General features: G+C 42.8%; 1 protein-coding gene across 1 annotated transcript in view; it reads left to right on the forward strand.

Annotated features, from left to right (window-relative positions):
* Positions 1 to 782: 782 nt before the first annotated feature.
* The window catches only part of raver2 (ribonucleoprotein, PTB-binding 2), a 67282-nt gene continuing 45500 nt past the window's right edge, over positions 783 to 22564 (forward strand). The window contains exons 1-2 of the mRNA XM_089000538.1: positions 783 to 1280; positions 14922 to 14988. Coding sequence (XP_088856664.1) covers positions 999 to 1280; positions 14922 to 14988 — 349 coding nt within the window. The 5' untranslated portion in view covers positions 783 to 998. The remainder of the gene's footprint in view (positions 1281 to 14921; positions 14989 to 22564) is intronic.

Consider the following 22564-nt stretch of genomic DNA (forward strand, 5'->3'; position numbering starts at 1 on the left):
CGCCAATTCACCCACCCAGATTTTAATTTGCAATGAAACAATACCATCGATGAAACAGTCGAATGTCAGTGACATTTTAACAAGCCCCATGTTAACGTTAGTTCAACTTTATTCCAATCGTTTGACTGGATTTTTACCAATCACGAGAAACGGAAAAGCATTTGTGGGAATAAAGATGGCGGAACAGTGAGTTTTTTAAATAATACATTTTGATATTTTGTTTAAAAGTGGCCGCTCGCTTGTATGTGGGCGCGCGCGTGCATGTAGCTCTCACTGAAAAACATTTCTAAATATTTTACTTTTATGGCTCTCTTAGTCAAAAAGGTTCCCGACCCCTGAGCTAAAAGGATGCATTTGTCAAATTTTCGTTGAGTGTGCATTCACAGCACTTGCATGCACGTACTGCCTCTCTAGCCACATACAGTACATTGTTTTCCTTCTATTTCAATGTTTTTAGGATAATGAATCAAAATCAAAATCACGTGTGTGTGTGTGTCTGTGTGTGTGTTGTGTGTGTGATAGCGTGTTGTTTTGTGTGCGCGTAGTGTGCGTGTGTTTGTTTGCGCGTGTTTGTGTGCGCGTGCGTGTGTGTGTGAATTGTGGGGGTGTCTGCGCGTGCTCGTCACTTCCAGCTTAATTACGCTTGACAAAAAGAGTCTCTTTATAGTTATTTTATTATTTATAGTCTCTTTATAGATCAAACTGCGTTGATCGGATAAATGTTTTTGGAGGGGTGGGCGTGTCCTCCAATGGATGAAATATTACAAACCGTCAAATTTTGTTGTGTTAAGTTTGGTGTTTATTACTGGATACATTACACAGTATAACGCATTGTAATTTTGGTATAAATTATTGTTTAGCAAGTTTGTCGAGTGGACCTTTTTTTTCCGTGTCGGTTGCACGTGCACGCACACACTGTCAAACACACACACAGCCGCGTAGTTCACTTGCTTGGCACCTGCTCGCAGTCTCTCGCTTTTTCACTTCACTCATCCAAAATGGCGGCAGCGCCATCCATCCAGCCGCCAAGCGTCCACAACACTTTAGTTCAGGGGACTGCACTTTTCTCAGGGATGGACAGTTCCGGGAAAAAGCAGCGAGAGGATAAAGAGGTAGCAGCGGCGGCGTCTGGAGAACTGGCGGAGCCGTGGACAAGCCTCCGTGACTTGCCGGAGCTGGAGCCGGGGGAGATAGAGAAGAGGCTCGCCAAAACTCGACAAGGTCTGAGCAACAGGCGGAAAATACTCATCAAGAACCTCCCACCTGACACGACTAACCAGGTAGAGATTTTTTTTCCAAGTTGAGAGCTGGCAAAGTCAAACTAGAGCGGTGCGGTTGTAGTCGGACCTGCAGATTTTTATGTGCGTCCATGGGGCGTGCGTAATAGTTGACTTGACACATTTTGTCCACCTACTGATTACATGAATAATATTTCATTGATCATATCATAATAGGTCACTATTAAGGTACTGATATGTTTATGTTTTTTTCCGAACTTCAGTGGAATGTCTGCCTGTCAGTAACAAGTCCCAAAATCTTTTTTAATATAATCCAAAAATTTTGTGGATGACCGACCACTCACCCATCTTTGAGTTTTCAGATTTTGTGATGTAATTCACCGACTTGTCCTGTCAGTTTTGTCAGATTTGTGTGTGCGTGTGTCTGTGTATGCGCGTGCACGCGCGAGCGCAGGAAATAAGAATGAAAAGCCTTTAATAGTGCCACAATGGGAAAATTCGCTATACATCATAATGATGATAATATAATAATGAATGTTTATCATATTTCGTGAACTAATTATTTCATGAAATAAATCCATGAATATTTTAATGTATACTGTATGTAACGGGTACTCAAGCTTCCTCCCAAATTCCAAAAAGGTGCATGGCATGTTCTGGAACACTTTAAACTTGAGAGTGTCAAACTCAGGTCTTGGAGGGCAGCCATCCTGGAGCTGATTCCGATTAACATCTGATTCCAATTAACTGGCTGATATTCGGCTTCTATACATCAGAACCAGGTGTGTTGCAACAGAGAGAGATGGAGAGGATGCAGGACTGCAGCACTCCATGATCGGAGTTTGACAATTATGTATAAGTGGGGTCTCAAAGTCCAGTCTTCCAGGCCAGCTTACCATGATGTTTTCCATCTCTTTCGGCTGTCTCTCGCTAAAGTATACTGATGGGAACGTAGCATGGGACTTGTCAAAAGGGGGCATTTACCTGTTTCGACATCAATGGCTACTTAGGTCAGTATCATTCAATCAAAATTGGTCTTTCACCCAACTGCAGCCAAAAAAAGTGAGAATATTTAGTTTCATCTGCGCTCACAGGTTCCTGACCCCTGGTCTCGATTGTCCCAAGTTGTGAGTGTAAGCTCAAATGATTGTCTGACAACCAAGGTGTCCCGGCCTGCTGCCCACGGACAGCTGGGATAGGCTCCAGCATGCCCTCGAGCAATGTGAAGATTGGAAAATGGCTGAATGGATGGATGCAATGTTTTGTTTTCTTTTTTCAATCAAACACTCTATTTACAATGAATGAAGCAGTTCTAGCATATAACACATCAAATGAATTATAAGAAATATTTTTATGAACCGATGTTAAGTCAAAAACTTGACTAAATTAATACAGGAGTCTGCAATATTTCAGGACTCTGTACTACTCAATGCTAGGTAGAGAAAAACAAAGTGGAATATAAGCATGCCCACGGCTGCGCTTTTCCCTCTTGCAATTTTGCAACATTTCTCTCATCTTTGATGTTTCTTTTCTGTTGCATGTCAGCATACCGTCATTTCTACTTTGTGCTGGCATTTGTGCCAATCCACGCAGAACAGTTTTAATTGCATGAGGAGAAAAGGTGCTGTGATACAATTAGGGTTTAGATCAAGGCAAATGTTGTTCTCTGCATTCTGCACGATATCAGTGTGTCAGAACCATTGTGATATGTGTGGGGCGCCTGACCAGAGCGGAATGTTGTCTGCCCTGCTGAATGTGCACATACAGTTCATTTGGTCCAAATATTTAAAGAAGAACATCCGTTTTTGATGTCGAATGCTGTCACTGACTGGCTGCAGAACCATTACTTGGGACAAGCTCTTATCATTGCTGATTCTTTCTCTTTTTTAATTCATTTATTTGTTTGTTTGTTATAACCGATATAGTTCAGCTGCACGGTCTTGCGGTATATTGTATCTTAATGTCTTTTTCTGCCGCTGCTTGGGAATTTGATATGCAGTACAGTGATACCTCAGCATACGAACGCTTTAGCTCACGAACGTTTCGCCTTACGATCATTAAATTCACGAGAATATAATCTTGGCAGACAAACTAGTTTTCGGCGGACGAACCAAACCACACATGTCACGGTGGCTGGCAGACTAGTTTTCGTCACCACCTTTCTTTGAGCGCAGATGTGGTTTGTTATTGAGTGGAGTACTTTTGCTATTATGGGACCGAAAAAGACTCCACCACAGGCTAGTGTTAAACCGAAGAGGACACGAAAGAAAATTACGGTCGAGCAGAAGAAGGAGATCATCAAAAAATCCGAACGGGGTGTCCGTTTATGTGACTTAGCGTCCCAGTACCAGTACGCTAAGTTGACCATTGCTACGTGTGGCTAAGGGGTTTTCTGTGTTGTCTAAGCAACAGTCTCAGGCAATAGAAAAGGTTGAAAAACTTCTGTTGATTTAGATTAACGAAAAGTAGCTAGCAGGGGACAGTGTGAGTGAGGGTATTATCGCCGAGAAAGCACAGCAACTTCACTCGGATATCATCAAGAGGCAACTACAACAACGACCATCACAAAGGTAAATAAAGCGACTTTATTAGACAGTACAGTTTATTTCTTTAATTACAGTACAATAGCACATTTATTATACATAAAATAAGGTGTATTTTGTGTAGTTTTAAGGCTTATTTAGTTGAAAATTATGTTTTATGGGGACCTGGGAACGGATTACTTTTTAATTGTTTCTTACGGGAAATAAATGTTCGGCAGATGAACTTTTCACCTTACACACATACTTTCTGGGCACCAATTAAGTTTGTGAGCTGAGGTATCACTGTACTAGCCCCATGGTGATTGGTATCGTGATTTTTATATACTGTGGTACCTCTACTTCCAAACGTTGTCTCTTCACATTAAATTTTCAAGTAACAAAACGCGTCAACAGTCAAATACTGTATTGCCTCTTGTTACGAAATAATTTTCAAGATACAAAATCTGAAATACCGTGTGGGCTGCTACTCATAGCTCCAAGTTCCATGAACCTAAAATACTTATAGTTGCTTCTATTTGGTCATAAAATGAAAACCAGATGGTCCATGAACAGAATCCTTCATGGATCTTGTCTTGGTGCTACATAAACTGTAAGCTGCATGATGGAGTGAACATCCTCAGCCTGACTCTATTTGCTATTCACTTAGACGGGCAGCCCATTAGTGAAGACATTTACTGTACGTGTGTGTTTTGGCTTGAGTTAGTGTAGGATCCCTCTGTGACTCTCCACATTACAGGAAGCATTTGGGGAATAGAAATGACAAGGAATAGTGCAACAACTATTTTTGGTAAGCCCCAATCTGTGATATTAGATATATTGCTTTATCTAATAAACAGTGACGTGCGGTGAGGTTCATGGCTGGTGAGGCACTGACATCATCACAGTCAGTCACAGTTACAAACATATGAACTCCATCGAGTAGCCTATTCACCATTTCATTGGCAACAGTTAACGTGTTTTGTTTAAAATGTCATGACAGCATTCTTTATACAAACTGTAGCATAGAAAAAAAGAATTAAAAAAACATTATTATCGTGTTACCTTTACTTATAAATGAAGTCCATGCGCCGCTCCTCCTGAAGAAAGGCATCTATACCTTCTTTGTAGAAGCCTTCCTTATCTTTCTTCAGTTTTAACAGTCTCTATTTATTTCAATTTAGACATGTAATCTTCCATTCTGAAAATAAGGCCAAACAACACGAAAAAATGACTGGATGGTTGCACTTAACTTGCTAACTGTTTACTGTAGCTTGCTCTCACTAATTCTATTATTCTGCAGCCGAGGAGGCGCAAGAAGAATCTCTGTAATCACCAGCGCCCCCTGTCATGAGGCAGGAGAACTGTGTGCCTCACCTATGCAGATAAAAATAAAATAAACACTGTAGTACAGTGTTTATAATGTAAAGTGACTGTACATTATATACACCAGCTAAACTGTAGAAATTTAGTTCATATACTAAAAGTGTTTGAACACTTTAATCGCGATATGCAGAAGGACAGCAATGCGGTCTCACTGCACAGCAAGCCAGCACAGTTAGCATCGGCATTGCGCAATACATGGTGAGGCTGCCTCACCGCTCATCTCTACTACACCGCTCATCTCTACTACTAAATGTGAAAATTCAGCGATTTTGAAAAAAAAATCCAAACATGGTGAACTTAAATGGAAAAGAACTTTAAAGTACAAATCATTAAATAAATATAACTGTTTAATTTATTTTTTCATTTGATATTTCCATGATGACAGGTGAGGCACTGCCTCCCCTGCCTCCCCTGACTGCACGTCACTGCTAATAGACATGAATTATATTACAGTATGTATTGGTTAGGGATGCACTGATATTAGCATTCTTGGTCAAAAGCGAAAAAGCGGAAACCATGGAAACTGAAACAGCTTGTATGTACCTAAAGATATAAAAAATGTTTTTTTTTGGAAGATAAATTGATTCACAGCAGCATTGGTTGACAAGTGTTGACAAGTTAGCCGGCCTGGCTAGGTTGGCTAATGCGCCTCGAAGTGGGGACGCCACCAGCGTCAACTTCGGCCTCCTCAACGTCCGCTCGCTTACGGGAAAGGGGTGTCTTTTCTAGGACATCCTGAGTGACCGTAAGCTTGACTTTCTCTGTATTAATGAGACCTGGCAAACGGCGGGAGACTTCTCTCAGCTCAACGACACGACTCCACCAGCCTTTGTTTACATTTCTGGTCTCGCGGGGGTGGTCTCGCGATATTTTACCGCGAGAACTGGAAAGTCCTCCAAGTTTCACTCCCGGAAACCTTATCATTTGAATGCCTTGCATGTAAAATTTCCGGACCGCCTCCCACAATCGTAGCCACTGTATACCGTGCACCGAAACCACATTGTGACTTTCTAAAAGAATTCTCTGACGTCCTCACATACTTCACCGCTCTGTCACCAAATGTAATTATTCTTGGGGACTTCAAATTCACATGGACTATTCCACTGTTCTCCTCACCAAAGACTTCACTTCCTCACTTGACAGCTTTGGTCTGCATCAATTCTCAGATTTTCCCACCCACATAAAAGGTCACACCCTGGACCTCATTTGCATTTCTGGACTTACCCCGAAGGATTGCACAGCAAATGAACTTCTTATAACAAACCATTTCCTGGTTTCATTCAACGTTACCATCATCCTCTCTCTCCCCAAACCACCCTGCATCATCATGTATCGCAACATCAAGGACATCAACACTGCCACCCTCACCGAGATGATTGCCACCATGACTCCGGACTACAACTCCTCCCCTGATGAACTTGTGTCCCGGTACAATGCGTACCTCATGAACACCCTCAACGCCCTTGCACCTGTAAAGTCCCGGTCTGTCCAATTCACCCGGTCCGCCCCCTAGTTCACCGCCCATCTCCGCTCGATCAGGACTAGAACTCGGCAACTGGAAAGACTTTACAGGAAGAATGGTCTCACTACTCACAAGGACATGTACACAGCTCACCTCACCCATTACAAGGACTCTATCTCACGTGAAAAATCGCAATACTACTCTGGACTCATTGATTCCAATTCTGGAAACACACGGGTCCTCTTTTCCCTCTATAACAAAATCATACAACCTCCTATCTATCTCCCCTCACAATTTTATTCCTCTGATACCTGCAACACTCTGCTTATGTTTTTTAGCGAAAAGATCAACAAAATCCATCAGCACCTCGGCTCCTCTGTACCCCCCTCCCAACCTTTCTACTCCTTACCAGCTGCTATCCGCTTTTGAACCCCCCCATCCCTCTATAATCTCAGACATAATCACCAAATCCAAGAATTGCTCCTGCCAGCTTGACCCCCTCCCTACTATTCTGATCAAGTCCTGCTTACCCTCTCTTCTCCAATTTATTTCAACCATTATTCACTCCTCATTATCAACTGGAATTGTTCATATCCCACTCAAAACCGCAGCTGTTACTCCAATCCTGAAAAAACCTGGCTCAGATCCAAACAATTTCAATAATGTACGTCCAATTTCCCTTCTTCCATTCATCGTCAAAATTCTTGAAAAAACTGTTGCCTCCCAGCTTCACTCTCACCCCACTCACTCACTCACTGACCTTTACGAACAATTCCAGTCGAGCTTCCGCCCCCGCCACAGTACCGAATCGGCTCTAATTAAAATCACGAATGATGTTTTCATGGCAGCCAATGCCGGTTCACTCTCCATCCTCATCCTTCTCCACCTGACCACAGCTTTTGACACCATTTCCCACCCCATCCTGCTCGAAAGACTTTCCACCCTTGGCGTCACGCAAACCCCACTTTGCTGGTTTCACTCCTGTCTCTCTGATCGCTCACAGTTTAGCCAAATAAACTCCTTCACTTCACGGTCCTCTCCAGTGTCCTCTGGTATGCCCCAAGGGTCTGTCCTGGGGCCCCTTCTCTTTATTACCTACCTTCTTCCTCTTGGCAATATTTTCCGCAATTTTGGCATTCACTTTCACTGCTTCGCGGATGACACCCAACTCTACCTCTCCTCATCTTCACTTTGCCTCTCAGAAATTAAATCCTGGCTTTCCCATAACATTCTCAAGCTTAACAGCAAAAAAACTGAACTTCTTCTTGTCGGTACCAAATCCACTCTACCCAAAGCAAACAGTTTCTTTCTCACCATTGACAGTTCAACCGTGTCCCCCTCCCTTCAGGTCAAGAGCCTGGGTGTCATCCTCGATAGCTCACTATCTTTTCACTCCCATATAAATAATATAACTCGGTCTGCATATTTCCACCTCCGTAATATCAATTGTCTCCGTCCCTCATTCACCCCTCACTCCGCTGTTATCCTTATCCACAGTCTCGTCACCTCCCGCATCAATTATTGTAACTCACTTTTCTTCGGTGTCAATCAGAAATTTCTCCATAAACTCCAACTAGTCCAAAATTCTTCAGCCCTGATCATCACTAAAACCCCCTCCTTTCACCACATCACCCCTGTCCTCCAGCAGCTCCACTGGCTCCCTGTTAAACATCGGATCAAATTCAAAATATTTCTGTTTACATTCAAAGCCATCCATAACCTTGCTCGTCCCTATCTGTCTGACCTGCTTCAAATCTCCGTTCCCTCTCAGTCCCTCAGATCCTCATCCTCTCTTCACCTCTATGTGCCCTCTGCCCATCTCACCACGATGGGATGCAGAGCTTTCAGCCGCACTGCTCCCAAACTCTGGAATTCAATTCCTCCTAACATCCGTAATATTGGCTCCCTCCCTATTTTCAAATCCCACCTCAAAACCCATGTTTAAAATTGCTTTCAATGTCTAGTTCTATCTGCTACAGTGCTACCTCGGTTCTCGACCATAATATGTTCCAGAACCCTGTTCGAAAAGCGATTTGTTCGAACACGAAACCATTTTTCCCATTACAAATAACGTAAATCGTTTTAATCCGTTGCAACACCCTTAATGTTTACCTTTTTAGTACAGTATTTTGTACATTATTTTATGCATGAAATTGCACATTAAAATGCTAACCAACACATAAAAAGCAATGTATATCTCAGAAAATATTTAGCAAAATGGCAAAGACACAAATAACAAACATAAATGTAACCCAGGCTAATCGTACGTTCGTAAAGAAAAGAATTATGAATAGGATTTTTTACCTTTGTCGTGGTCAATAGAAGACGCAGGTGGACGGAGGAAGGAAATTTATTGTTTGGAAGGAGAGTCCCCTTCCATAAAAACTTCGAGGAGCTCTTCTGTCTGAGGGGTGCTCACATCTCTTTACTACGGATGACTCGGCTGCAGGATGTTCTTTTCTCTTAAAATATCTATCCAATGACACTTGCTTCTGCCTTCTTTTTATCACTTTTCGGAAGTGTTTCATGACAGTGTCGTTGAATTCATTGATGACTGGTGGCTGCAGCTTTATCGGGGTGGTGCTGTTCGACAAAATTCTGTAACTCGGCCCATTTGCTACACATTTGTTTAATCTCGGACGTCGGGGCATCCTTTCTTGCTTCCTTATCCATCGAGGACATCTCTTCCTCCACCTTTTTCTTCTGCTCATTCTGAAGGTGGAGGAGTTCTTCTGTGGTGAGCTCGGCTTGATTTTCGTCCACATCATCGTTTTCAATCTCCAAGCCCAAGCTCTTGCCCACAGACACAATGTCATCAACGAGGTCGGGTTCCTCCTCCCCCTCAACAGGAGCACTCGTGCTGGTCCCTGCAACACCGAAACCCTCGAATTCTTGCTCGGTGACACACTCGGGCCATAACTTCCTCCAAGCAGAATTCATCGTCCGATAGATCACAGCGTCCCATGCTTTACGGATGAGGTTGATGCAGTGCACGATGTTGAAATGGTGCTTCCAAAAATCGCGCAGGGTCAGTTCAGTGTCATTCGTGACTTCAAAGCACCTTTGGAAGAGATATTTCGTGTAGAGCTTCTTGAAGTTGGCAATAACTTGCTGGTCCATGGGTTGAAGTAATGGGGTGGTATTTGGAGGCAGAAACCTAATTTTGATAACATCAAACTCCTCCATCAAGTCGTCCTCCAAATCGGGAGGATGTGCAGGGGCATTATCCATCAACAAAAGGCAGCGTAGTGGCAAATTCTTCTCCTCCAACGATTTTTTTACTTCCGGGCCAAAAACCTCATGCACCCACTCGGTGCAAAATTGCCTCGTTAGCCAAGCCTTGGAGTTTGTCCTCCACATAACAGGCAATTTGCTTTTCATTATGTTGTTGGCCTTAAATGCCCTCGGATTCTCCAAATGATAAACAAGTAGAGGCTTGATTTTATAATCCCCGCTTGCGTTGCCACACAGTAAAAGCGTGAAGCGGTCTTTCATTGGCTTGTTGCCTGGCATGGACTTCTCCTCACGTGTAATGTATGTCCTCCGTGGCATTTTTTTCCAGAAAAGACCGGTTTCATCACAGTTGAAAATCTGCTGGGGAAGATAATTTTCTTGTTCAACGAAACTGGCAAAGTCGATCTTGAATTTTTCCGCTGCGGTCTTGTCCGAACTTGATGCCTCCCCATGTCGAACCACGTTGTGGATGCCACTTCTCCTCTTGAACTTTTCGAACCATCCTCTGCTAGCCTTAAACTCAAATCCTTCTACAATAAGCGACAAGTCTTTCTTTAAAAAAAATCATTGTACATTTCTTGTGCTTTTGCACAAATCATCTCCTCACGAACACTATCTCCCGCTAACTGTTTTTCATTTATGAAAATCATCAAAAGTGTTTCAACCTCTTCCAAAACTTGTGGCCTTTGCTTGCTTATAGCCCTCACTCCCATAGCCACATCACTAGATTTCACAGCCTCCTTATTCTTTAATATCTCAGTGATCGTAGATTTTGCCATGCTGTATTCCCTAGCCAGATCAGACACTCGCACACCTCCTTCATATTTTGCTATTATTTATTTCTTAAATGCAATAGTTGTACGCACTACTTTTCTTTTTTCACTTGTAGCAGCACTTACTTTCTTTGGAGGCACGATTCGGGGCTAAAACTCTTCATACACCTGTATTAAACGTGAGAGCAAAACGCAGCATGTCCACAAGCGACAACAGTTGGTCACGAAGAGAGCGATACACCCGTACGCCACTCAGCATCCCACCCTCACGTACGCACTCACGCGTCGTACTGGCGTTCGAACGCCGATTGTTGTTCGAACTTCGAAGCAAGAATTTCTCTAATATTTTGTTTGAACCGTGAGTCGTTCGAAAACCGAGGTTCCACTCTATTTTATTATTCAGCATTTTACTATGGTTTTATTGTTGTGTGCTTTGTTTTTATTGTAAAGTGTATTTTGGTGTTTTGAAAGGCGCTTGAAATTAAATGTATTGTTATTATTATTATTATTATTTTAAGATGTTTTTAGTTCAAGGCAATCCATAAAAAATAGGTAACTGTTAATCTCAAGATAACCAAAAGCATCACATTTACAAAACTATGTGGCTATAATAAACAGAAACAAACTAAATTTTTAATAAGATGAGATCTTTTGATTGTGCTTCATGAAAATAATATTTATGTGATTATTTTTAAGTATTGTTTTAAAGGGTCAGTGCTGGCAGTGGCAGGGCCGGCACCCTAAAAGGCTCTATATGTGACCATCCATTGTCGCTCTAGGTGAGTTTTGTCATTTATTGGGAAAAAGATATATAAATAACAACAAATCCGTATATCATGGACCCCGGTTTAAATGAGTGGAGTGGGTTTTATGCACATATGTTTTCCTGTTAATAACTGCCATCTGCTAAAGGAAATCCTGACTAGCCTCTAAATTAACTCCATCTCATCCATTGTAAACTGAATTTGAAATATGTACACACTTTTCTGGTTTCTAAATTGCATTTTTTGGGAGGTGTGACTGATACTCAGGAGCAACTCATGTGTGAAATGATTCACACATGATATTATTTCACGTTATTTTCACATTAAACCGCGAGAGCGTCTCTTGGCCGATGGTGATGATTTCCACAGTGACGGTAACTAATCAAAACAATTGACGGTGTCTTTGACGTAAGCAATGTTGAAAAGGAAGCGCCACAACTTCTACCTCCGCAGTTCGCAGGGTTTTTTAAAAGTGATGCAGAGGATGATGGAGTGATTTAGAATCGTCACGTGGCGGGTTGCCTCCGAATGGCGTGGGGGGGAAACGCTGGGGCTTTTGGGCCCCTCATGCAGCTCAATGTCCACCAGCCAGCGGGGAAGAAGGTGGTAGCTCATCGGAAAGTGAGACGCCCGGCAGAATGGAGGGGAGTGAGCGTTGCTGCACCACGACCCTCACTGCGTGTGATCCTCATGCAAAAGCGAGGGTCGTACCGGGTGGGGTACTTGAGACGGGGGTCAAGTCGCTGAACGGGGTCAATCGCCCAAAAGGAGGAGGAGGGGTGTTTTCAGAATCAGAATCAGAATCATCTTTATTGACAAGTATGTAGAACACACAAGGAATTTGTTTCCGGTAGAACACGCTGCACTAGTATCGTCGTCAAAAAAAAAACTGCTAAGTGGCACTATACAGTTCCATTTTGGCTACTGTTGAAAGAGTTCAAAGAGTTAATGGCTTGGGGGAAAAGCTGTTTAAATGTCTGCTGGATTTGGTGCGCATGGATCGGTAGCGCCTGCCTGAGGGGAGTAGCTGGAAAAGGTGGTGTCCAGTAGGATTTTCCGCGCCCTAGTTTGGATTCTTGCAGTGTGCAAGTCCTCGAGAGTGGGTAGGGCGGTGCCAATGATTTTTTTCCGCCGTCCTAACTGTCCGTTGAAGTCAGATTTTGTCCATTTTTGTGGCGGCCCCGAACCAAACGGTGATGGAAGAACACAGGATGGATTCGATGACAGCTGTGTAGAAATGTTGCAGCACCTCCTGTGGTAGGCCATGCTTCTTTAGCAGCCTCAGGAAGTACATTCTCTGTTGGGCCTTTCTCAAGACAGAGTTGGTGTTGACCTCCCACTTCATGTCCTGGGAGACTGTGATTCCCAGGAACTTGAAGGTCTCAACGGTTGACACAAGGCAGTTGGATAGTGTGAGGGGTAGCTGTGGTGATGGATGTTTCCTGAAGTCCACGATCATCTCAACTGTCTTGAGCGTGTTCAGCTCCAGGTGACGGCTGAACCAGAGCTCCAGCTGCTCCACTTGTTGTCGGTACGCAGACTCGTCGACGTCTTTGATGAGACCGATGACCGTGGTGTCGTCTGCGAACTTTATGAATTTGACAGCTGGGTGCGTCGAGGTGCAGTCGTTCGTGTAGAGAGAGAAGAGCAATGGAGAGAGGACGCATCCCTGCGGGGCTCCAGTGCTCGTGGTTCGTGTTGTGGATGATATATTTCCCAGTCTGACCTGTTGTGTCCGTCCTGTCAGGAAGCTGAGGGTCCACTGGCAGATCGTAGGGGACACACCAAGCTGGAGAAGTTTGGGGATGAGGAGTTCTGGGATGATGGTATTGAACGCAGAGCTGTAGTCCACAAACAGGATCCTTGCGTAGGTTCCTGTGTTGTCAAGGTGGTCGAGGATGTGGTGCAGTCCGATGTTGACTGCATCCTCCACAGACCTGTTTGCCCGGTAGGCAAACTGAAGGGGATCTAGCAGAGGTCCGGTGATGTTCTTTAGGTGGTTCAGCACGAGGCGTTCAAAGGACTTCATGACCACAGACGTCAGAGCAACAGGTCTATAGTCGTTCAATCCCGAGGGTGCTGGTTTCTTTGGAACTGCTTGTTTGGTAAACTTGTTAGCATGTTCTTTATGCTATAGTTATTTCAATAACTCTTAATATGTTATGTGAACATATCTGGCACATTCTCAACTCTTTGTTTACGTGTCATATAACTTTGGCATGTTATACACTTATTTAGCAAGTTATCTGTTTTTTCTATTCTTATATGCCTTTCCAGATGGCATGTTTCTTCTTGTTGTTTTATCAAATACATTTGTCATAATTTGCAAGGCTGTGGTGGTGGTGGTGGACCCCAAAAAAGCAGGCAGAAGAGGGGAGCTGGCAGTATTTGACAAATTGTATTAAATAAAGTTGGCAGAAATGAAATCTAAAACAACAAAGTCATCAGAACAAAAAGGTCCAAAGTCACAAGCAAAAACATGACCGAAAACAAAGCAAGCCAGACAAGACAGAAAAATGAGCTGACCCGTGAGTCCTTTTAACTGCCATTGATTAAAACAACCAACAGTTGTGCGGCTAAAGGCGGGGCCTGACAGTGTAAACCGAAACGTGACAACATTTCTCCCCAAAAAATGCAACTAATTCATTCAACGTGATATATACCGGTATGATTTTTATTTGTTTTTGTCTTCATTCTGCATTTTCAGACGATCTGGAAATTAGAGTAAACTGTTACTTCCCAAAAGTTGTGACTGTGTCAATGAGTACAAGATCCTGACCTCTGTCAATCTTTTTTTTTTTGCCTGTGTGTGCTACCTTAGATGGTCATTGCTGGAAATGGACATTCCTGCTGTTTGCTGTGAGTGGGCATGGCTTGTGGGCTTGAAAAAAATAACATATTAAAGAGTTTTCAAGTGGTGTTGGCTGATTGCTTAGTCATTTTGTAAATGATCATATGCATAGCGCTGAGTGTCCCCCCACACCCCACCTCCGCACACACAAAGCAGCTGTGCCACTTTCTTCTACTGTTGCAGACTTCATTTTTTTCCTTCGATTTCGATAATTGTAGCCCAGCAAAACAGTGGTGAATAATTAGAATGCTTGGGTTCCAAAAGGTGAAAACAGAGCAGAACGGTCGAACGCACAGTGCTGGAAAACAACCCTAACTGGAGTTCAAATTGTGTGGTTGTGTTGTTGTGTGTTTTATTTTTTAATGGTTATACTGTGTGCAAAACGTTCATCTGTAATTAGAAAATTGCATGATGTTGTAGTGTTTGAGTGACGTTGATAAAATAGGGTGACAACGTTCAATAACCACGACAAAGGTTTTCACACTTGATGCAAAAAAACAATTTGCAAGATATAGAGAATGAAAATACATCTGTGTTATAGCTTTTCCATTCTCAACAACTACCTTTTGTTACCTTCCCAATCTGTCCAAGGAGAACAAAATGTTTTAAATGCTAAATTGTAATTTAATCGTCATCTATTATTTCTTGCTTGGCTCATGATGGTGTGACTAATGTTCTCTCTCTCCTGTTTCAGGAGGTCTACGAAATCTTGAAAGACTACGAACTTAAGTACTGCTTTGTTGATCGCAATAAAGGCACAGGTAAAACTCACGCATAAAAAACACATTTATGTTTTGCATTCCTGTGTAGTACAAGGTACAAAACATTGCCAGATTTTTATTTTTGCTCCCATTTAGTGTTCTGAAATGTATGAACATGTTCACTTTTGCCTCAACACAATCGTGAACCAACATTTGACTGGCCTATATCTGCATTTTTTCGTCAGGCTTTATTTCAACAAAAATGTTTTGTCAATTAATTAGTTGCATGATCAGTATGTGTATATGAGAATACATTGCTGCCAACATTTTCTTTGTGATTTAGAGAACGCCGGCGCGTGTGGCTGTCGCTGCTCACCCGCAAAAAAATATTTGGTGACTGTAAAGTGTCCTTGAGAATTTTGAAAGGCACTTATAAATGAAATGTAAATTCTCTCTCTCTCTCTCTCTCTCTCTCTCTCTCTCTCTCTCTCTCTCTCTCTCTCTCTCTCTCTCTTGTCTTAATACATTCAACTGTGTTCTGATCCACTTCTCATCACGAGGGTCGCGGGAGGAGCTGTTTTTCGGGCAGTAGACAGGGTATACCCGGAATTGGTTGCCAGCCAATTGCAGGGATGACATTGACACACAACCGTCCATGTTCAGAGTGTTCCTTTAACCCACCATTGGTGGTTTTGAAATGTGAGAAGGAAACAAAGAGAAAACGTACACACACATGGGAGAGCATACAAACTTCACACAGGAAGTTTGCAGCCGAAATTAACTCTGCACCTCTGCACAGTGAGGCCAACGCCTGGACACCGCAATGAATCAAATAAATGCATATCCAAAATGTCTCGACTTAAAAAAATGTTGATCGTCAACGTCATTGTGACTTGTCAAATAATAGTCAAAGGGAATTGCTGTTTGGAAAGAGAGGCACATTACATGAGGACTGCAATTAAAGAAATAAACTGCTGTAAAATAAAGTTTTATTTACTTTTTTGATGGTCGTTGATGGCTTATGGAAGGAGAGTCACCTTCCATAAGGACTGTTGGTAACTTAACCTCTGGTGTGGCTTCTCTTCTTTTTTCTTTGGAGACTCCTCATCGTTTTTGCTGATTTAAAACCTCTTAATTGACACCTGTTGCTTTCTGACTTGTAAGGTCTTACGAAGCTGAGGCATCACATTATTGTTCATCATGTTGATGATTGTCATAGCCACAGTATTTTCTGAATGGAACTGTTCGGTAAAAGCCTGCACATAATTCCACTCTGCCAACATTGCCTTTATGAGCTCACTTGATGCTGCAGCCATCTCCCCCTCAGATGTTCTCGAACAATCCGTTACTGGCTTTAAAATCCTCAATAAGCGCCGAACTTCCAGGTTGGCGCATGGCGATATTGGCGTGAATTAGCCGTGCTTTCTCGCATAAAATAGCTTTACTCACGCTAACGCCGGATAGCTGCTTTTCGTTAATCCAAATTACCAGAAGTTTTTCAACTTCTTCGATTGCCCGAGACCGTCGCTTTCAGAGCACGGAAACACCTTTTGCAACAGACGCACCTTTGATGGCTTTTCTGTTCCGGAGAATGGTAGCAATGGTTGACTTAGCATAGCCGTGCTCGGCCACTAAATCACACAAACGCATATCTCGTTCGTGTTTTTCAATTATCTCCTTCTCAGCGACTGTGATTTTATTTTGTGTCTTCTTGGGCTGAACACAAGCCTGTGGTGGTTTTTTTTCGTCCCATCATAGTAAAATTATCAGCAAAAAGCTCCAAGTAGGCGATCGACATATGCATTCAATGAGAGAGGGTGTGGAAAATAGCGCCGGCTGGAGCGCTGTTCGGTCGTGTGCTTCCGCCAAAGATCACTCCGCCAGATCCGAAGGTTGTGTGCTTTGGTGTTCTTCCGCCGAAGCTTACTCCACCAGCCGTGGTGGGTGTGTATTATGAAAATAGTGCTTATTATAAGGTTTAATTTTCATAAATTTGACATTCGTAAGATGAAAACTTCGTAAGATAAGATAAGATGTACAGTATTTTGGTGGGAATTTTTCTCACCCCGAAATTAGACACCCCGCTCACACGTCTGTCTGCCGCTGCCTTGAAGAGGAAATTGCTAAACACCAAAATAAATCAATTGATAAAAACCATTATGTCCTAGTGGTCCAGTGGTGAGCGCGTCGACCTCACAGTGCAGGTGTACAGTGTTAAATTCCAGCAATGGCCTTCCTGTGTGGTGTTTGTATGTTCCACGTTCCTAAAACATGCCTGTCACCTGAATTAAATACTCTAAATTGACCCTGGGTCAATAAACTGTGCTGTAAAATAAAGTTTTATTTACCTTTTTGATGGTCATTGATGGCTTATGGAAGGAGAGTCACCTTCCATCAGGACTGTTGATAACTTAACCTCTGGTGTGGCTTTTCCTTGCTTCTTTGGAGACTCCCCATCATTTTTGCTGATGAAAAACCTCTTAATTGACACCTGTTGCTTTCTGACCTGTAAGGTCTTCCGAAACTGAGGCATCACAATATCGTTCATCAGTTTGATGACTCTCATAGCCACAGTCTTTTCTTGATGGAACTGTTCGATAAAAGCCTGCAATTCATTCCACTTTGCCAACATTTCTTTGATGCGCTCACGAGATGCAACAATCTCCGCCTCCTCAGATGACAACTGGATGGCTTGTTGCTGCTTGTCCTCGTGAAGGGTAATCAAATCCTCCGTGTTGAGGACCTCATTATAGTCAGCAACAAGCTCCTCAATGTCATCCGCATCCACTTCGAGTCCCATGTTCTGTCCAAGGGAAACAATTTCGTCCAAAACAACAGCGTCATGAGGATCAAATGTTTCAAAATTCCTCCCAAGGATGCATGCGGGCCACAAATTCTTCCAAGCCGCTTTCAATGATCGGAGTGTAACATCCTGCCAAGCCTTTTCTACCAGCTGAACACAATGGAACACATTGAAATGGTGTCTCCAATAATCCCTCAGGGATAGTTGTGATGTCATTTGTGTCATTTGTGACTTTAAAGCTTCTGGTAAATAAAGCCTTTGTGTAAAGCTTCTTGAAGCTTGCAATCACTTACTGGTCCATGGGCTGCAGGAGAGGGGTTGAGTTGGGAGGGAGGAATTTTATCTGAATGAAAGTAAGAGCACCGTGAAGTTCCTCCTCCAAATTTGGTGGATGCGCTGGGGCATTGTCAAGGAGAAGAAGACACTTGACAGGGACTCCTTTCTCCTCGAGATATTTCCTCCTGAAGGAGTGAAAACATCATGCATCCAGTCCATAAACAGGAGACGAATAACCCAAGCTTTGTTGTTGGACTTCCACATGACAGGAAGCTCGGTGCTGAATTTCCAGGTTGCCGCGGGACGATATCGGCGTGAATTAGCCGTGCTTTCTCACATAAAATAGTTTTGCTCACGCTGTCGCCGGATAGCTGCTTTTCGTTAATCCAAATTAACATAAGTTTTTCAACTTCTTCGATTGCCCGAGACCATCGCTTTGAGAGCATGGAAACACCTTTTGCAACAGACACACCTTTGATGGCTTCTTTGTTGCGAAGGATGGTAGCGATGGTGGACTTAGCATAGCCGCGATCTGCCGCTAAATCACACAAACGCACACCTCGTTCGTGTTTTTCAATTATCTAGTTCTTCTCAGCTACGGTGATTTTATTTTGTTTCTTCTTGGGCTGAACACGAGCCTGTGGTGTTTTTTTTTTCCGTGCCATAATCGTAAAATTATCAGCATAAAGCTCCAAGGAGGCGATCGACGTGTGCATTCAATGAGAGGGGGATTGGAAAGGCGCAACGGCTGGAGCGCTGTTCGGTTGCCGAAGATCACTCCGCCAGAGCCGAAGGTCGTGTGCTTTGGTGTTCTTCCGCAGAAGATTATGTATACACACTTCCGCCGAAGTGTGTAATATGAAAATAGTTCTTATTATAAGACTTAATTTTCATAAATTTGACATTCGTAAGACGAAAAGTTCGGAATATAAGGTGTTCGTAAGTTGAGGTCTCACTGTACTTCTTTGAAGGTGTCGGACGTTTCGCTTCTTATCCTAGAAACTTCGTCAGCAAACTAAAGTCTTACTGGTAGTTTAGGCCCTATATATATCCCTACTGTCCAGACATGGCGATGCCGGACTCTGCTATGATAGGTAAAAGAAGAGATTTTCATAAAACAACTAAATCCTTCATTACACCGATATGGTGGGGTGAGGTTCAATTTGGATCGTTCATATAATAGCCTGCTTAGGCAACTAGTAGTAAGTTAGTAATACTGATAACGTGATACCGGTGGAAGTGGGTCAATCAGGCCAGTCGTTAGTCAGAACAATAGGAACAATCAGTGGAGCTGCAGGGAGTAGTCCTCTTCTCCCCCCAACCTGAGAGCAGGGACCTATCATAGCAGAGTCCGGCACCGCCATGCCTTGACAGTAGGGATATATATATAGTGCCTAAACTAAACCCGTAAGACTTTACGACGAAGTTTCATGGATAAGAAGCGAAACGTCCTACACCTTCAAAGAAGTACAGATGACGGCAGAAGAATCCTTTTCATCGATGGACCACTCCTGTACGACTGAGAGCTTACACAGACGCATTTAGTTTTAATATTACTGGACACCCTGGTAGTCGAGTGGTTAGCACGTTGACTTCACATTGCAGTCGTTGTGGGTTCAATCCCGCTCAGACGACCCTATGCAGAGTTTTGCATGTTCTCCCTGGGCCCGCGTGGGTTTTCGCCGGCTCCTTCGGTTTCCTCCCATGTTCCAAAAAAACATGCATGGCAGCCTGATTGATCACTCTAGAATCGTCCTAACGGGTGAGTGTGAGTGTGAATGGTTGTTTGTCTCTGTGTGCCCTGCGATTGGCTGGCAACTAATTCATCGTGATGGGGCAGGGGCCGGTAAAGCTGCTTTAAACCTGTCATCTTAAAAGTCTTGATTGTGTTGGAGTTTTTTTTTCATCAGCTTTATCAAAATTGGATGGATGAATATCAAGATATTTTACTGATGTGCTTTACAAACAAAAACACTACTGACAAGATTGTCTCAATTTGTAATAGCGTGATTCCTCTTGTGGTAGGTGTATGTTGCATCTCTGCTCATGAGACTTGGGGCTATTTTATAATTGCTGTGAAAACCATAAAGCCCCAGTGCGTTTCACAAAAGCACACTGAAGCAAGAAGAGGGGCAATGTTTCCAAAGCTATCAAAGCCTTTAAGGTCAAACATAATCCGAACAGAGATCTCCAGTTCGCTCATATTTCAAAATAGTTTTTGTGTGTGTCAGAGAGTGAGAATGAGAGTGGGAGAGAGTGAGTGGTGGAGACAAGGAGAGAAGGGGTGAGAGAGAGGGTGGAAGAGGGGGAGAGAGAGGGAGCCAGAGAGGGAGCGAGAGAGAGAGGCAACAATAGAAAGAGAGTGATAGAGAGAGAGATAGAGTGTGTGAGTGTGTGTGAATGTATGTGAGTGTGAGTGATAGTGAGTGGGTGTGGGTGTCTGTGTGAGGGTGAGGGTGAGGGTGAGGGTGAGGGTGAGGGTGAGAGTGAGAGTGAGAGTGGATAGATGGAAGCCTGTACGGCATGTACCATGTAAATCATTCCAAGATCCACCCATCAAGAGTCCAGCTCATTGAATTGGATTGGATTGGATTTGCCTTTATTAGTCTCACAGTGGAGAAATGTCATAGTTTATTCATTTGAATTGGCAAAATTATTTTGTTCCCGTTTTCACAATGGTGTATCAATAAATCTCTTCCATGTTTCACACTGTTCCATTTAAAACGAGTGGGTGTCCCTTCCCTCCCATTGAAATGAAATTGTTAAAGGGGCTTCGGCATGCTTCATCACCTCATGACCAATTCGGTTCCCACTCGGCCTCTGCTGTTGTACTTATTAGGTCATAATGATGGCAGTGTTTATGTCTGTCCTTTTCAAAGTGTCCTGCAGTGCACCTGTCATGGCTAATGTGCATGTTTCAGCACACCATGCTGTGAGTGTGAACATTTCCCTGTGCTTACATTTGTAGATCCCCTCCAGGCTGCTCCGGCTGCTTTGCACCACCCACCAATGCAATACACACGTGACTATCAGTTTTACTCTTTTGTTTGCCATGGTAACCCTTCCACGCTTTCATGCTTTCAGCGTTCCGATTTGACATTCAAACCATCTTTAGATGTCATATTTTTATACTCATCTTCCAGTTTTGGAACTGCTTTTGGCGTCATCTATATTCTTTCCATGTTTTCTTCATCATACTGGGGTAAAATATGGCGTAAAATTTGACATTGAAATGTACCGATATGTTTCAAATTATTTGGTTGCAGGCGTTCTTTCAGAGAAAATCCATCCAGTCTAATGTCCTGTATTTACTGGCAGTGTAGAGCAAATGTATAATCATTCATTTATATTGATCAAAGAGTCCGACGACAATGAAAGCACTCAGGAGAAAAAATAGAAAGTCAGCGACATACAATTCAGACCCTGACCCAAAATCTTGGTAAGCTACTGTGTCGATGAAAGAGAACAGGTTCTGGTTGAATACAAAACTCCTGCTTCTAATAATACAAACGTTTTTATATAAAATAACTTATCATGAGTGTCATATTTGGCCAAATGTAGAATTCTCGTCTTCTGTTGAGCCTTTTTTTGTTCAAAAAAGTAGATCTTTATCTAAAGTTGCGATACATCACACATTAGTTCCCATGACTACCACTTTTTCAAGGTCCTCCTGTACTTTCCGCAAATAATGCTTGTGCATTCCCGCTATTGGCCAACTTCTTGATCATGTAAAAGAAATTGGTGCTAATGCACCGCAGTATTTTCCACTTGCCAAATACTGCACAGAAATTCACAATTTTGGGGATATTGAAAATGAGTCAATTTTCTCAATTCAAGCATATTTAACTGAAGAGAGCAAAACAATGTGTTGACATTCAACATGGCTGCCTGAGGCTATCCAGAGGTGCGTGACATCGTAAACTCTCCAGTCTGAAATACAGCGCAGCACCTTATACATTAAAGGAATTAAAGATAAATAAATTTAACACAATATAAAAAAGCTTAGTAATATGATGGCAAATAATTCAAGTCATATTCACATTAGTCCAGCCGTCCATGCATTTTGTTATTCGCTTATTCTCACAAGGTTCACAGGGCGTGCTAGTGCCTCTCTTCGGGTGTGCTAGTGCCTCTCTTCGGGTGGCTCTCTTCGTGGGGTCCCCCCTGAACTGGTTGCCAGATAGATTATTCCATATTAGCACCATCATTTGTTATTCCAAAGAGATTCCTGACTCCACATGAGACCCAATCCTGACCTTTGGACGAACATGAAGGGTAATTATCATTAAAGGCTTTTTGTATAAAAGAATAAGAGCAGTCTCTTGAGGCCTGATTTTAATTAGTTTCTTCAAAAAGGAACATACTGCAACTTTGAAAATGCCACGTTCGAGAGGGTACCATAATAACATTTGAATTCCTTTCCTTCTAAATGCCCAACTTACTCCTCAGAAGACCATTAGATGTGCCTAAAAACAAAAGCCCTGAATTAACATGCTAGTAAATGTTCACATTTACTTCTCTTGTTTTGTGTTTCCCCCTTGCAGAGAGCTCACTGAT

Source organism: Hippocampus bargibanti, linkage group LG07 (genome assembly GCF_051943395.1).
Source record: "Hippocampus bargibanti isolate YZ-2025 linkage group LG07, ASM5194339v1, whole genome shotgun sequence".
In the NCBI taxonomy this organism is placed as follows: domain Eukaryota; kingdom Metazoa; phylum Chordata; class Actinopteri; order Syngnathiformes; family Syngnathidae; genus Hippocampus; species Hippocampus bargibanti.